This window comes from Xiphias gladius, chromosome 15, assembly GCF_016859285.1.
Source record: "Xiphias gladius isolate SHS-SW01 ecotype Sanya breed wild chromosome 15, ASM1685928v1, whole genome shotgun sequence".
Classification (NCBI taxonomy): Eukaryota; Metazoa; Chordata; class Actinopteri; order Istiophoriformes; family Xiphiidae; genus Xiphias; species Xiphias gladius.
In genome coordinates this window covers 14,407,558-14,423,508 of record NC_053414.1, presented here as the reverse complement: position 1 = coordinate 14,423,508, position 15,951 = coordinate 14,407,558, and the positions used below count along the sequence as shown (strand labels likewise).

The following is a 15,951-nucleotide window of genomic DNA, read 5'->3' as shown; positions in this document are numbered from 1 at the left end:
CATCTATTCATTTATCTGCACGACGACAGAGGAAGAGCCCCAGCTGAGATGGGGTTAATATTTCTCCAGGCTAAGTTCTGGGGAACATTGTGATTTGTCACCTCAGTGGTAAACCCCTGTGCCAAGAATCTAGTTAATGGTTAGACACAGCATCCTGCCACTGGGCTCCATTTTGGCTTCATAACAAAGGAAGGCCTGCCTCAGCCACCAAGTACTGTGGAGAACCGGGGACCCTGTCACTATCTGTCTCCCCAAAGATGGCAGTTCCTGATCAGTTAATGGTTAACTGACGTGTGGATGCATCAGTCCTGAGGAGTGACAAGTAGTATAAATGCACAAATACACAGACAGTGGGAGCCCAATGCTGATGCTGTAAACATATCTTGTTAACAGGAAGCAGACCCTATGCCGCCACAGCATTGAGTGACAGGATCACAAATGACTAACAACAACAGCACAGACTCTTTTCCCTCTTCTGTTTCCTCACTAAGCATTTGTGCTGCTGATTCTAGAAATCTGAAATTAGCATTATTCGATTTAAAATTGCTTTACGGGAAACTTGATTCAAGAAACATTCTAAATGGCAAGCAAGACAACCTATTTGCACCTGTGACAAAAAAGGGAAACCAGTGTATATTTAAGTCATACTGACTGAATCAGAGGCTTACAAAAGTATGGACAGAGAACATTATACATGTATTTTAAACACTTTTCTAGTGTCAAGGCATGAATTACAACTTTAAGTCCTTCAAACACTGCTCAATTTCTCCATTTTCAGCCTTACTCCGCAGCTACAAAAGCGATTACAAAAACTACAACCTAAATCACTCCGTTAATTCACATGGTGATTGCTTACAACACAAGACAAGGGATTTTGGGGACTTGCAGTGAGAGAAAGTGTTTTGATTTTTAAATGTGCACTGCTGATCTGACTCATACATATGAAAGCTCCCATTTAAAGTGCCAAGAATCACAGGAGGGGGACAAAACATGTCTCTTTAGGTTTCCAACACTCTACAGGTTTGAGATCAGAGACAGCTTCCGTCTGATTTATGGTCTGGGCTTTTAGGCTTGGGAAGCATACTGTACCGTATACGCCCCTGTGTGACCCCAGCATGGCTTCTATACACTTAGACAGGGAGAGACGTCACTCTCTGTGCACCCACCCCCAGTGAAAGTGACGGTCCATCACCAGCTAAAAGCCACTGGGGGGGCAGAGCCGGCCATTATGCACTGCTGTGAAGGAACAGTGAAGAATGAGGATGGGAGGGGAGGGGAGTGTGTGATACTACATCTCTGCAATGCCGCTCACCAGAGGGGAGTAAAGCAGCCGGTAGCATGGCTGACTGAGAGATTAGTAGAGTACTTTTAATTTGTGCTCAGCAGCATCAGAGGATAACCTACTGACCCACATGGAAAGCAGTGGTGGAAAGTAACTAAGTAGCTGTACTCAAGTACTGCACTTACTTACAAATCCCCAATACTTGTCCTTTACTTGAGTTACTTTATACCTATAAATGGACTGCACTTATACAGCGCTTTTCTATTCTTATTGACCACTCAAAGCGCTTTACACTACTGCCACATCCACCCATTAACACACATTCCTGCAGCACTCTTTTCTATACATACTGCGCTTTCTACACACACACACACACACACACACACAAACACACACACACACACACACACACACACACACACACACACACACACACACACACTCACACACCGACGATACATCAGGAGCAATTTGGGGTTCAGTTATCTTGCCCAACGACACTTCGACATGCGGACTGGAGGGGATCGAACCACCGACCCTCCCATTAGTGAACTACATTTCAGAGGGAAAAAATTAAATTTTAACTCCACTACAATAATTCTAAATTCTGATATCCTGGGATTTTCACGCACAACAGTCTCTAGAGTTCACTCAGAATGGTGCAACAAAACAAAAAAGCATCCAGTGAGCTGCAGTTCTGCGCCATGTTGATGAGAGATGTCAGAGGAGAACGAGAACGGCCACACTGATTGGAGCTGACAGAAAGGCTATGGTAACTAAGACAACCACTCTTTACAGCTGTGGTGAACAGAAAAGTATCTCAGCATGCACAATACGTCGAACCTTGGGGTGGATGGGCTACAACAGCAGAAGACCACTGCACAGATTCCAGTGCTGTCAGCCAAGAGCAGAAATACGAGGCTGCAGTGGGAACAGGCTCACTATAATGGTTGACAGTTGAAGACTGGAAAAACGTAGCCTGGTCTGATGAATCTGTATTTCTGGTGAAGCACGCCAAAGATAGGGTCAGAATTTGGCATCAACAGCATGAATCCATGGACCCAACCTGCCTCGTGTCAACAGTCCCAGCTGCTGGTGGTGGTGTAATGGTGTAGGGAAAGTTTGGGCCCCTTAATACCAGTCAGTCATCATCTGAATGCCAAAGCCTATCTGAGTATAGTTGTTGACCACGTGCTGCCCTTTATGGCCACAGTTTACCATCTTCTAATGGCCACTTCCAGCATGATACTTCATCATGTCACAAAAAAAAAAGTCGTCACAAATCTGTTTTATGAACGTGACAATGAGTTCAGGGAACTTCAATGGCCTCCCCAGTCACCAGATCTAAGTCCCATAAACAACTTTGGGATGTGGTAGAATGGGAGCTTGGTAGCATGAATGTGCAGATGACAAACCTGCAGAAATTGTGTGATGCAGACATGTCAAAATGTACCAGAATCTCAAAGGAATGTGTCCAACATCTGTGGGAATCAATGCTATGAAGAATTAAGGTTGTTTAGAGAGCAACAGGAGGCCCTACCCAGTATTAGTATGGTGTTTCTAATGAAGTGCTCAGTGAGTCTACTAGTTATATTGCAGATTTCACATGTAAAACACATAATCAGCTTACAAAATATGATGCAAGGCTACAAAATTAAAATAGCAACCAGTACACAAAGTACTTACAATCAGCACCACCTCACCACCCAGTTACAACAATTGAAAAATTCCTTACATGTTAATTAATCAGTAATAATGATCCAATTATACAGAGTATACTAATCTAAAAGCCATGAAAACCTATTTTATCAACTGACTTCTTACTGTGAGAGATTTGGTCCAACATGATTTACTGCTAAAGTTAGAAAAGTTTTGGTTATTTCACATATTGACTGTGATTGATTTTCTCACTGTTTGAAGTGGGATTGTTGCTTTTATTGTCATCAGTATTTACAGTCATAGAGAAATATTTAATATTTGAGTTTAAGTTTTCAGGGGCTTTAACACATTGAGAGGGGGCATTGTGTATGACATGTATTTTGACTTTTGAAACTCAAGTACATTAACTCAACAGTAGGATTGTGAATGCAAAAATTGACACGACAGATACTGTAACTTAAAACAGCAGAAAATATCACACTCTTTACGACATACATATTGCCACAACCAAAAGTCTAATGAATATATATATATATATATATATATATATATATATATATATATATATATTTATATATATACAAAGACTGTAGGCTCATCATCCTGAGAGCCGCAAAAACCCTGAGATGCACTTTGAGTAAAAACTTAGTAAGATTCATTCCTCAGCGAAATCTAGTTATGGGTTTAGTTATTGTACCAATTTATCAAGATCTCCAACTTTTCTGAAAAAATTCTAGAATAGAACAGAACAGAGCAAAACACAGTACAATACAATACAACAGAACAGAGTCGACAATAGCAGAGCAGAATAGAACAGAGCAGAATGCAATAGAATAGAACTGACTAGAATAGAGCAGAATAGATCAGAACACAAAACAATATAATAGAATAGAATTGACAGGAACAAAACAGAATACAATACAACAGAACAGAACAGAACAGAACAGAATAGTTCTGTCCATTATAAAACAACAGTAAAAAACACTTGATCTTAAACCTCTATAAACAACCACTTTATGACTCCCTCTGTATTATTTAGGTCACTCATATACCTGTCCAGAATATAATGAGGCTCTCTGTTGTCTGCTGTTCTTTAATAATGGCTCAAATTCACAGCTATCAGAATTCAGCGGGCTTAAAACAACTGTTGCGGCAGAGGATGCAAGCTGCTAATGCTGAAGTAGCTACATTTTGCATACATTTCATGGAGCTCCCAAGAGCGACGCTTGATTTTGATGGTTGATTTAGATGCAGAATACATACTGTAGTTGGCGTTAAGGCTGGTATGCAGATGCAAATCGTCGCCCTGCTCGACGGGAGGGCGCACTGTATGAGCGGAGTGTGTTCAGCCCACTCATTTTTATACTACTAGTCTTTATGTCCCAGCCCAGCCTCCTCTCCCAGTCTCTAATTCCATTTTGGCAATGACAGAAATGCATGCACACACACACACATACATACTAATACACTTCACATACCCTCTCAATTGGCCTCCCTCACTCACTTCTTTCTCTCACTGAAACACACATGCGCACAGTTTCCTCAGACTTCAACACATTTTCTCTGCTTCTCTATGGGTGAACCATCATTATCTAGAGAGAGTGCCAGTGTTTGGCCACAGTGTGCCTCCTTCCCAGCGTTGAACCGAACAGCCGAGACTTAGGCTGCTGGTAGTGACACTGCTGTCACAGACATGCCTCATTACTGCTGTTGCAAATGTCAAAGCACTAAAGTAATCACTCACAGCTCTACTGGACATGTGGTCATAGGTAATTTATTTTATGGGAAGAGGGGTTAACAGTTGTGAGTGTATATGGTGATGTTATGTAGAGGGTTGGATTTTACACATTTCTTTTGCGTGAGACACTTTGTGAGATGGCTGCATGCTAATGTGACAGCAGGTTTAGATATTTGCAACAAGTAATAGCATGATAGACGTTTTTTTTTTTACACAAGCACAAACTTCTTTCAGAGTCATTACTGTCAATCCAGGAGGCTTTCAACTATGTTAAGCTATATATGCACCTGAAGCTTGTTTCCTTTCCTCCACACATTTCAAAATACACAATATTTGCTAGACAGTATATTGTTAACAGCCCTTTGTTTTAACAACAAAACGATAAGAGCATAGGTGGGAATTTTTCTTTTTTTTTTGTGCACATAGCTGCGGGCATATATCATGACTGATTTAAATGATCATTCACTGTGAGAGGAAGCTGTGGTACTCTGCCACCAGCTGATCAGGTTAATGGTTAATAGTTCATCCTGTTGTCACTACATGCCGTCGCAGCCCGAACTGGAATTGTTACGGGTGGAGGTGAAGAAAGGCTAATCAGGTCCGTGTTACCAAAACAGTGAAGTTGCAGGCCCAAAACAATGAGCTGAAAGATGCTAAAATGCTCCTTAGTGGTGAGGGGAACCACAGTCTCAGGTGATAATTCTCTGAGTTCATCACTATGAGTGACCCATTCCATATTGAACAGTTACTTGATTTATTGTTACTATAAAGGTATTGATTATAGCAGCTTTAAATTATTTATGTTATGTTATAAAGTACCAAAGGGCACCCTGTTCCTACACAAACCTGAACAAACAAGCATCCAACACACGGGGATTTCAGACCAGCAGGTTAAAAAAAAAAAAAAAAAATATGGTTTTAAAGCTGTTGGTATGGACTGAAATTATTATTATTTCCATGGACTGTCCAGATTCCTAAAGGTTGCCACAGTACACACACACACTCAGCTGCACCACTCTGCTGCAGCAGTATTGTAAGGGCTCAAACCTGGAATGTTCCAAGGGCATCTGCAAATTTTCCTGAGTAATTGAATTGCTATGAAGTCATTCAGCTAGCTAGGGTATGTTTTCCATTCACTTTAGGTGCAGCATACACTGAAAGTCCTTTGACATAGTTACCATAGAGATATTGTGCACAGGATAAAAGTGGTAGACTGGACTCCTTGACCCTAGAGTAGACTTGTAATTTATGAAGGAGCAAGGAGAAAGTTCTTTTCTATGTCTTGTGCTACGCCTGATCAGTAATACAAATGAAGAATTTGGGAGCCAGAACAATGGAAAGAATTAGGCACTTTAAAATGTTTGCATAACGAGCTCCTTCTTGCCACAATGGTTCTCTTCTTTTTAATCACCTGCACTCTCCAGACCACCTACACCCTTCTTCATGATCAGATACAGGACCGACGGGTTGATGTATGATCCAAGGAATTAATCTGCTAAGCCTGATTGCCATTACCGCCATGCGATTATGCACCTTGATTACTGAGCCCACCCCAAGGACCATGACGTGCCCCTGTGCACATTTTAAAGGTGCGCATAAAATTATGTGGTGATTACCTCACAATGGATCAATCCACGAACGAATGAGACCGTGTGGCCATATAGACCGTCTCAAGTAGGACTGTGATTATTAATAGGTACTTGAGGTGACCCGATAGCTGAAGCTTGCGCCACTGAAACTGCCTCTGATCCTTCATATAAGCAAATAAATTCATTTTCATACATTCTGAAAGTCATTATTGGATTATAGTTGTAGAGGTAGAATTGTTTGGAGTTCAAGCATGGATAAAAGGGATGTTGGGCTCTTCAGAGAGGACTGGGGTTGTACTTGTTCCTCTTAAGATAGACATTTAATGGTACCACAGACGCGTATGGGCTTGACACTGAGGAGGGCGGCACGCTCCACTTCTAAGCCTATATAATATAGACCTACTGGAGGTCACCATTTGCTTGTGGGTGATGCAAAAGCAATTAAAAAATGGATTATGCAGAAAAAAAAACAAACTTTTGTGTGCCAATCAGAAGAAATAAAAAGCGTGTGCTTACAAGTAATGCACATGTAAGTACACATCATTCTGCAATGACACTTATCCTCATGCTTTGGACCCATATAATCCTTCTCTGTCATTTTTAAGGATTTTTTTTTATTTAATCCTGAGCCAAAGTACTCATTTGGTGGAGCAGATAAATAGCCCCATTGACTTATCCAGAAGCAATCCTACATCAAGCGATTAATTGGATGAGACAATGAAGAAGTAAAATCACATCTGTTCATGGTTTCTCTCTGGTTAAATATTGAATACGATAGTCACACAGAAACACTACCTTGGATACCCCCCCACACACACACACACACACACACACACACACACACACAATGCAACATTCCTAATATTAACATGTTTGCATTAGTAATACCCTGGTAAGGATTTAATGTACTTCATGTGCTACCATTCACAGCAGAGGTCCATGACTACTACTTAATGGCTTCAGCAATTACACATATCTACAGGTGAACAACCAACATAAAACTCAGTCAGTGGACTATTTATGTCTTTTGTCCGTACCAAAAAAAGAGTTAGTAAGGTTTATGACATGGTAAACGTATTCGATAGAGACGACACAGCTGAAACTGTACTCACATGCTGTAGATCTATCAAGGACCATTTACAGTATGCAAATGTGAATTTGAGCCTCCAAATGCACAAATGCAGAAATTCCATCACTGGCCAGAGTTCAATAACTCTTCAGTCTTCAAGTGTCTGGATAATGGTCACTGTGACTGCACATCACTGTAATTCAAAACCTCAACTATCCATCACTGGACAATGTTAACCAGTACAACAACATGGATAAGGGAATGCATGTTGATGCCGGTTGGGGCCCTGTGCTATTGTAAGTAATGATGAGTGATGGACAGGAGAGGATGGGCACATACTATTCACAGTGCTCCGTGTGGCAGCTTGCATTTTCAGACTGGTACAGTATGTTTGTCAGCTACAGACAACGCAGGCACTTACGCACTGCCGTGGGCAAGGAGAGTAAGTGTTCTGCCAGCCAACTGCGTCATGGACACATGCATGTCCTCTGCACTGCAGAGTCCTGCAGAGGTAGTACATGCCTGCATGTTTTGCAATGACAGACTGTAAGATCTTGGCAGTCTTCCTCCCCAAATCTCTTGAATGTACACTTTGTACGGTAAACTCAAAGAATTACTTGCACTGTGCTCCAAGTCTGTGAATCTTTGACCGCTTCATATGAAAATGCAGTGCCATTTGGGTCTGTTCTTTATATAGTGACATACAAATTTTGTTGCTTTGAAAAAAATGTCTTCGCAATCACAAAAAGCAGAGATGGCTTGCACCACTGCTTTTTCTTGCTCTCTCTTTTTTTAATTCTAGTAGACAGATTTCAAGGCACGGAGACCATTAACTTCATTTACAAGAATCTACAGGGAGTTTTGACAAGAGGAGACTTCAGTTCCACCATTCGTTTTGAGAGAAAAAAAATACATGATAATAAACCATAATTGCATTCAGCAATTGAGTGGAAATTAATATCTTTTTATTGCAAAAACGGATGAGTGAATGAACAAAGGAAGTAATTAACTATGAGCATCAGATCATCTCGCTGACATTGCAAGAAAATGTCCTGTCTAACGGTTTTTCCAATAAAGCTTATTGTGGTGTTCTTGGTGTTAGTCTCTACTTTTCCATCATGAGAAAAGTGATATTTGAAGTCGAAGGGATTCAGTATCACAGCACTGAGTAACTGAATACTCACTGTAATGTGTTTGAGTCAAAAGCCTTGTGAGTCACAGGGCAGAACTGTGTTGTCTAATGTTAGGGCTACAGTGTGGTGCCACAGGTGGCCTGTCACAATGTATATTCTGGGAAGAGATACACTCATCTGATTGCTACGATGGGGGGTCTTCAACGCTTTATGAAACAGATTGGGCAAAGTGAGAGGGAAAATAGGCGCTTTGATCATTCTGAACCATGCACAAGAAACTTACTGCTTCCAGAAAATGTTTATTTTGTTCATAAACTTTTCATAAAAATAACAACATCGATATTAATTTAAAGTATTGTAGAAACTGTGTATATACAAAATCTTTACTTGAACAGTTAATATAACTTAAGGCAAGTTAAATCACTTTTTGCAGTACCCTGTTGGTGACACTTTCACCAAACTCTAAACATTGTTTAATTTTTTTGTTGGTTTTTGTTTTGTGCTTTTTTTTTTTGTTTGTTTGTTTGTTTTCTTTTGTTTTGTTTTGCTAAAGTGAACATTTCAGGATTCGGTATCTCCAGCAAAAGATACCAGGTGGCAGAACCCTTTAATCATCAAGGTAAAGTCCACAGAAACTCGCAGCAATGTGTGCTACCATATTACTCAAAAGCAATGTTCATATGATTTGCTAGCCATTTCTAGCTCGATTAAACATACTTCTGTACATACTGTAAAATCATTTGTGTCGAAAAGCTGTACCACAACTAGTGTACATTCTGGTCCCTTTAAAATCTAGATCAGCAGTTCAATGAAATAACTCTTATCATACCAACAATGGGATGAAGTGCGAAAATGTTTTCGGATATCAAATTGTGACATTTAAAATATTGTGTTACTAAACAATAGCCCTCAAAAAACCAAGACATTATTAATGATTTAGAATACATTCCACCTTAGAAATGACACTCAAATGTGGTAAATGTAAAATATACAGTTAGCTATAAAAATACAAAGAAGTACAGTAATACAAATATATTTATTTCCCATTTATGATATATCTTTCACAATTGTAATAATCCAAACAATTGTAACACAACACAAAGACCAATGACAAAAAACACTGACAGCCAAATGATAAGAAGTTAAACAAACACTAAATTAGATCAAAGATGGACAGCTTTATGGTCAAAGCCATAAATATGTTCGCCTACATTCATGTCAATAACCCTCACTGTGGAGTGAAGGAGTACCTTGACAGTGGTTGTTATTCCGGTTAAAGGAAAAAAAACACTGACATAAACATGCATTTTAAGAAACATAGTCCAAACCATTGCTCTAAGAATGCTAAAAGCAGAAAATAAGAATCTTAAATGGAGATATTATTAATCTGTAAGTGCAATCCATCCAGGCTCAGAGGCGGATGGAGGTTGGAGCTGTCCAGATGAAGAGGTGCTGAACAGCAGTCATGCAATGCCGCAGCAGAGAGGTTTGGCTCTAGTGACAGTAACAGCAGCGAGTCACTGTTGATCTGTGTACCGACTTTTACAAGTTATGCATCTTTGCATAAAGTCAGCAGCATCAGCAGCAGGCAATAAGGCCGAAGCAGACCTCTTTCCTCCCTCTCTGCTCCTCAAAAACTGCAACATTCGCAAAACCTCTTATGTCAGGCATTGGCTTGCCAGTCAGACCAACTCAGACATCAAGTTGTAGTCAGCTGGCTTATCTTCCAAGACGGAAAGATCCTAAAATCGTATGTGTGGACACATAGCCTCGTCTTCAAATTCCCTCGGGAAGAGTGAATGGCCATGCACCGGCGGTCACTTGTGGCTTTATTTCCATTTTCTCCTTCTGTTTCAGGTGTACGCGCCCGTGCCGTTTCCTCTCGTCGCTCCGGGCAAACCGTTTGCCACACACGTCGCAGGAAAACGGCTTCTCCCCGGTGTGAGTCCTGGTGTGGGTGGTAAGGTGATCGCTACGACTGAAACTGCGCAAACAAATGCGGCACTGGAAAGGTTTGTGGCCCGTGTGGATGCGGATGTGCCGGTTGAGCTCGTCCGAGCGAGAGAAGCGCCGGTCGCAGCTCTCCATGGGGCAGGTGAAGGGTTTCTCTTTGGCTGGGCCGTGAGAGGCGGCGGGGCTCTTTCTGGCCCTGGGGGGCTTCGTCGCACGGGTGGTGTAGCTTTGGGCAAAAGAATCTGGCAATAGGGAAGAGTAGAGGATGGAGTCTATGGTGCTCGGTAAAGCTGGTGATGTGTATAAGGAATCGCACTGATTAGATGGCTGTGGTGGCTCGGGGAAGGGTTTCAGGTTAGAGGAGAGGCCCATCGGCGGCGGTGGGAGGTAATTATTGTACAGAGGACTGGAGTAGCTCTGAGAACAGGTGTCAGAGAAACACGGCTCCTGCTTGATTCCTCCCTCCACTTTAAACTCAATCTCTGGGTTGGGACAAATCGGGGGGAACGTGTCTAAAAGTTCCTTTACATCCATTTGCTGATCAGGGGGGAAATCGCTCGACATCGGGAAGGTTTCGCTCTGGAAACTCGTCTCCAAACAGTCAGACTTATTAAATGTTCCCCACTCGTAGCAGCTGCTTTCAAACTCATTCTTGACCACAACCGGGAAGGAAGCGGCCTCTGACTTTGGTTCAGCCTTCTTCTGGTTTGGAGCTCGGGAAGAGCCGAAGCCGAGCTGGGAAGTGGACGGGTCTTGGGCCTGGCTGTCGGCCTGATCATCAGCATACCTCGGACAGGTCTGGTCCGGGGAGTATACGGGGGGAGTAGGTCCGGAGCAGGTGTAAGGTTGCCTCTTGACGCCGGGGTCTCCAAAATTGCCATTGCTGCTGTCCATCGGTGCAGGCGATGGGTAAGTTCCCCGACTGTTGCCGCTCTGTTGCACTTCTGACAGCGGCAGCGTAGATATACCCACGATCTCGGTGATCATATTGAGGAGTGTTTCGGTGCTGCACGGCGCTCCCTGAGATGCCTCAACATAGAAACTGCCAGAGTAGGCGAGCGAGGAGGGGGTGTAGGTGTCTTTTGGGCACTCGCAGGGGTTAAAAGCAAATTCCGAGTTGGAAGCTTCGGTTTTGAGGGTTGCAGGGGTTCCTTCTGTTGAGTTAGAGGGAAAACTTTGTCATCGCGAGTGTTTTATATTTGAAAATCAGTGCAAATGAAGCGATGAAGAAAATTAGCGTTACATAAACATTCATGCGTATTTTGGCACAGGAATACCTGGATAAGATGCCTTCATATACACGCCTGCACGAACAGTGTTATCTATTTCCTGTGTTAGTCCTATTTAACACATTCAAATTCTCATGCATGCACATTTTATCGACTGTGCAAAGATGCGAACTCACCGTGGCCAAACTGGGCAGGTACCCCCCGCTCTGCATCGACGTACGCCTCCTGGTTATCTTTCCGCACGCTGTTTTCCATTCCCAGGGAAGAGCTGTTGCAATTGTCGAACTGAGGGTAAAAAGAATCTTTCGCATTCAAATCCATATTGTTCAACATAATGATGCACTTAGAAGTCCGTCTCTCCCAGGGAAAAAGGTACAAGGGAGAAGATGTAAAACAAAATTGTGCAGATGACTGTTTTCTTTCAACCCCCTTTTTGATGGTTTTCAACAAATGATCCAAAGTGGTCAGTGTCAAAGGGTGTAAAAAGCAATTAAAGGTATTCCTTTTCGTCTCTGCTCCTCGGTAGGTATTTGCTTGCTGTGGATTTCACATCAGCGACTTCCCCTCTCTCTCCTTATATACACTTTGGCAGCTCCGTCGGCCCTCCTCCCCATTCATCAGCTCCAGTGAGAGGATTCCCCGCTGCGTGTAAACTTCATGCCCATATATGGACAGAGGATGTGACGGAGTCGCCCCCACCCCCCCACCCCAACCCGCCCCCCCCCCTCTCACCCCACCCCTAACCCTCCCCAATCCTCCCTCCTCCCGTGCTGGAGAGATGGAGTCTGACGTTGCAACAAGTGGCGACCAGTGCTGGGTGGCAAAACGCTGTAATGATGGTATTTCTTTGCACACTGACGATTTATCACGACAATTAAAAGAATACCGAAGCAAAGCTACGAGGGAAATGCGAAGCCGTTATTCTCGGTATCTCTCTCCACCTCTCAAAATGTCACTCTTAAGGAAAAACGATCCCAAACGGCGTAGTAGGTATTTAGCCGCCTATTGAGGGGGTGTATTGAAGGTAATGCGACGAGTAATGTGACAGATATACCCCCCAGGGAGTCATAAACACTACAGATTTGAAATACGACTTGGGAAATAAGAAAGTAGATCTTTTTGAGTGAGGTGACAACTGAAAGACAATTTGATTTCTCGCTATCTTCTAATTATATTTCATGATTTACAATATGATACAATAGGCAGCAGATATTCTATGAATGGTGTAGACTTAATCAGGAGGTCAGATACACTGGAAAAACTTTCACAAAACTGCATAGCCTTTGTTCTAAGTTTCTTCCATCAGCCATACAGTGCTGGTTGAAATTATTGGCACCCCCTGAATTTTAAGTAAAGAATTTAGGATTTCCTCAGAAATAAATGCAAATTAACCAGTTATGTATAATCACAATATTCCATAAAATGTCAAAAGTCACTGAACAACAAGAACAACAAAAAAAAAAGAATCAGAAATGCTAATACCAAAAAAACATAACTCCAAAGGCTATGAGCCAATCGCCAAAGATACTGAAATCTGTTTCAACAGTTTGTAACGTTATCAAGAAGTTTCACAGTCATAAAACTGTTAAGATGCTTCTAGGACGTGGTGCCAAGGAGAAACTCACTGAGATTGTGAAAAAAAACACCAAGCAAGACATCTAAAGAGCTTCAGTCTGACCTGGAGCAATCTGGATTGGTGGTTTCAGCCCGTACCATTCACGGCACACTAAACCAAGTAGGGCTCTGTGGGCGAAGGCCAAGGAGGACACCACTACTGAAAGACAGGCACAAAAAGACAAGACTAATGTTTGCAAAACATTTTCTAGAGAAGACACAGTTTTTCTTGGATAATGTTCTATGAACAGATGAAACCAAACTAGAGCTCTTTGGGAATGCAGTGCATCAGTTTGTTTATAGGCGACCAACTGACGCCCAGAAGGAAAAGAAGACCCTACCTACAGTAAAACATGGTGGCGGTTCTATCATGCTCAGAGGCTGGTTTGCTGCCTCTGGTACTGGAGACACTGAACGTATCAAAGGAATGATGATATCAGAAGAGTACCAAGGTATTTTAGAGCAAAATGTTTTACCCAGTGTCAGAAAACTAGGTTTGAGGTGAAGGTCTTGGGTCTTTCAGCAGGACAACGACCCAAAGCGCACATCCAGCAGCACAAAGGAATGGTTGAAAAGGAAAAGATGGGCTGTTTTAAGTTATTCAGCAGAGAGTCCTGACCATAAATCCCAACCTTTGGAGAGCGCTGAAATATTCCATTGTAATGGCATATTTCAGTTCTCTCCAAAGGTTTTCAAAGGACTCCTGCAAACTTAAAAGAGCTTTAACACATAGCAATGGAAGAGTGGCAGAAACTAAAAGTGACGTTAGAGGCTGTTGTTGTTGCCGAAGGTTATGCAACCCAATATTAGCGAAGGATGCCAATAACTGTGTCTGGGGTACATTTTATGTCTGTAGTATTTCAATATTATGCAAGTTTTGTTTTGTTATTTTTTTTTGTTCAGTAACCTTTGATATTTTATTAAAATATTTTGATCATACAAAATTGGTTCATTTGCATTTATTTTTAAAGATATTCTCAGTTATGCACTTGAAATTCAGGGTTGCTAATAATTTCAACCAAGACTGTATAATGAAGTTTAGGCTATGGAATCTCATGGGTTTTTATAATAATGTATTCGCCTATAAGATATGAAAACAAAATGCTACAATAATCTATACAACATTTAGCAAGATATTGTAGGCCTATAGATATTACAGTAGACTAACGCCCTTTAAAGTAATGCTAATGGGACAGAGATGAAATAAGAAAACATAAGATACATAATACAAGAAGCAGGGATATGCTATAGATATACATGAAAAAAAGCCCATAATGCAAGATCAGATTTCCTGATACCAAAAAGTCATTATAGAAGAATCAGGTAATAATAGATTTTTTTTTTTCTTTAAGGCCTTTTCATTTAGGGTAATACTGGTGTCCAGTGTCCAGTTTAAGTTCCAAATCAACAAAGTGAAGCAATAGATGAAACATGACTACGAAAAAAACTGTGAGAGCAGTAGAGATTTCAAAGAGGTTTATGTTCAGCCTGACAGGTAGGACTAGCTGTTCTTTGTAGACCTGACAAACGACACTGATCTGTGTCCTTGAACTGAATATTAAAAACAACACACTAAAGGAAGATTAATCTAACAATTTAAGGCAAAACTGCAAGAACCTGAGCAGATAATAGGCTATTCTCCTAAACCTGAGTCGGCAAGATTATCTTTGAATATAAGTTAACACTAGTTCACTAATTACTTTAGGACAAATACAAGAACAATCTGCAGTCTAGTTCAACTAGTTTCTCTCCTGACACTTCCTTCTCTATCTGCCTCGTTTCTGGGCCAGACTGCATGGTCTAGATGTTTTCGGCATTAAACTGACCCCTTCTTCCAGGCAGTCCACTGTTTAGATTTCCTTTCACAAAATAACCTCCTCTCGTGTGGCTGCTGGAAATTGTGGTCGCTTACACCATCAGGGTGAATAACTGCAAAGCCCAGTCTAAACGAACCTTTGGCCTTTGAAAGCATTGAAGGGAGTCAATAACACCCCTGAGGTGTTCAGTGGTTGAACCCAACTGTTCACATGACATTTCAACCCCCAAAGCATTTTTTTTTTTTTTTTTTTTCCAGTTTCGCATTTATTGCCGGGTGCACTCCGTGGTCGCACTTCCTATTACAAAAAGTCGATACTCTTTCATAGGACGTTGCACTCTGCAGTAGACCTCTGGCACCGGTTGGAGGTTCAGTACCATGGACAGCGACGGTGCAGCATTCAGCCGTGTAATCACACATGAACTGGCAGCACACAAACCCTTGTTACTGTGCACTGAATGGTTACTGTGGTACTGTATTCATGCGAACGGCATTCTCTTGCATGACATCAATCCAATCACATCATAGAAGTCTTTCATAGAAGAACGGTTTTTTTGTCTTAAGCCTGTGATGCATTTCGTTCAGTGGTCAACAGAATTGTGATAATTTGATACAACATGGGCAGGAGCCCTGTAGTTTAAGCAGTATAATATTATACTTTACCAGCAGTATACAAAGACCGTACACAATCATCGCAGTTACTCTCCATCACAGATAATTTGAGTCTTTTGGCTATGCTAAGATGTCTTTTTCCCGTTGCCATAAGGATGCAAGATCATACAAGACCCTAACAGGCCAAAATCAATATTTTAGCAGTGATGTACACAGTGATTTTGCAACACAACATTATATTTATAATTTTTAAACAC

At 41.5% G+C, this 15,951-nt stretch overlaps 1 protein-coding gene across 1 annotated transcript; it reads right to left on the bottom strand.

Moving 5' to 3' along the window:
- Nucleotides 1-10,246: 10,246 nt before the first annotated feature.
- Nucleotides 10,247-11,985, bottom strand: LOC120800814 (early growth response protein 1-B). Its single transcript, XM_040147178.1, has 2 exons — nt 11,829-11,985; nt 10,247-11,577 (listed from the first exon to the last, which is right to left on the bottom strand). Exons 1-2 carry the CDS (start codon nt 11,983-11,985, stop codon nt 10,247-10,249), a joined length of 1,488 nt encoding a protein of 495 aa, XP_040003112.1.
- Between the last annotated feature and the right edge of the window lie 3,966 nt (nt 11,986-15,951).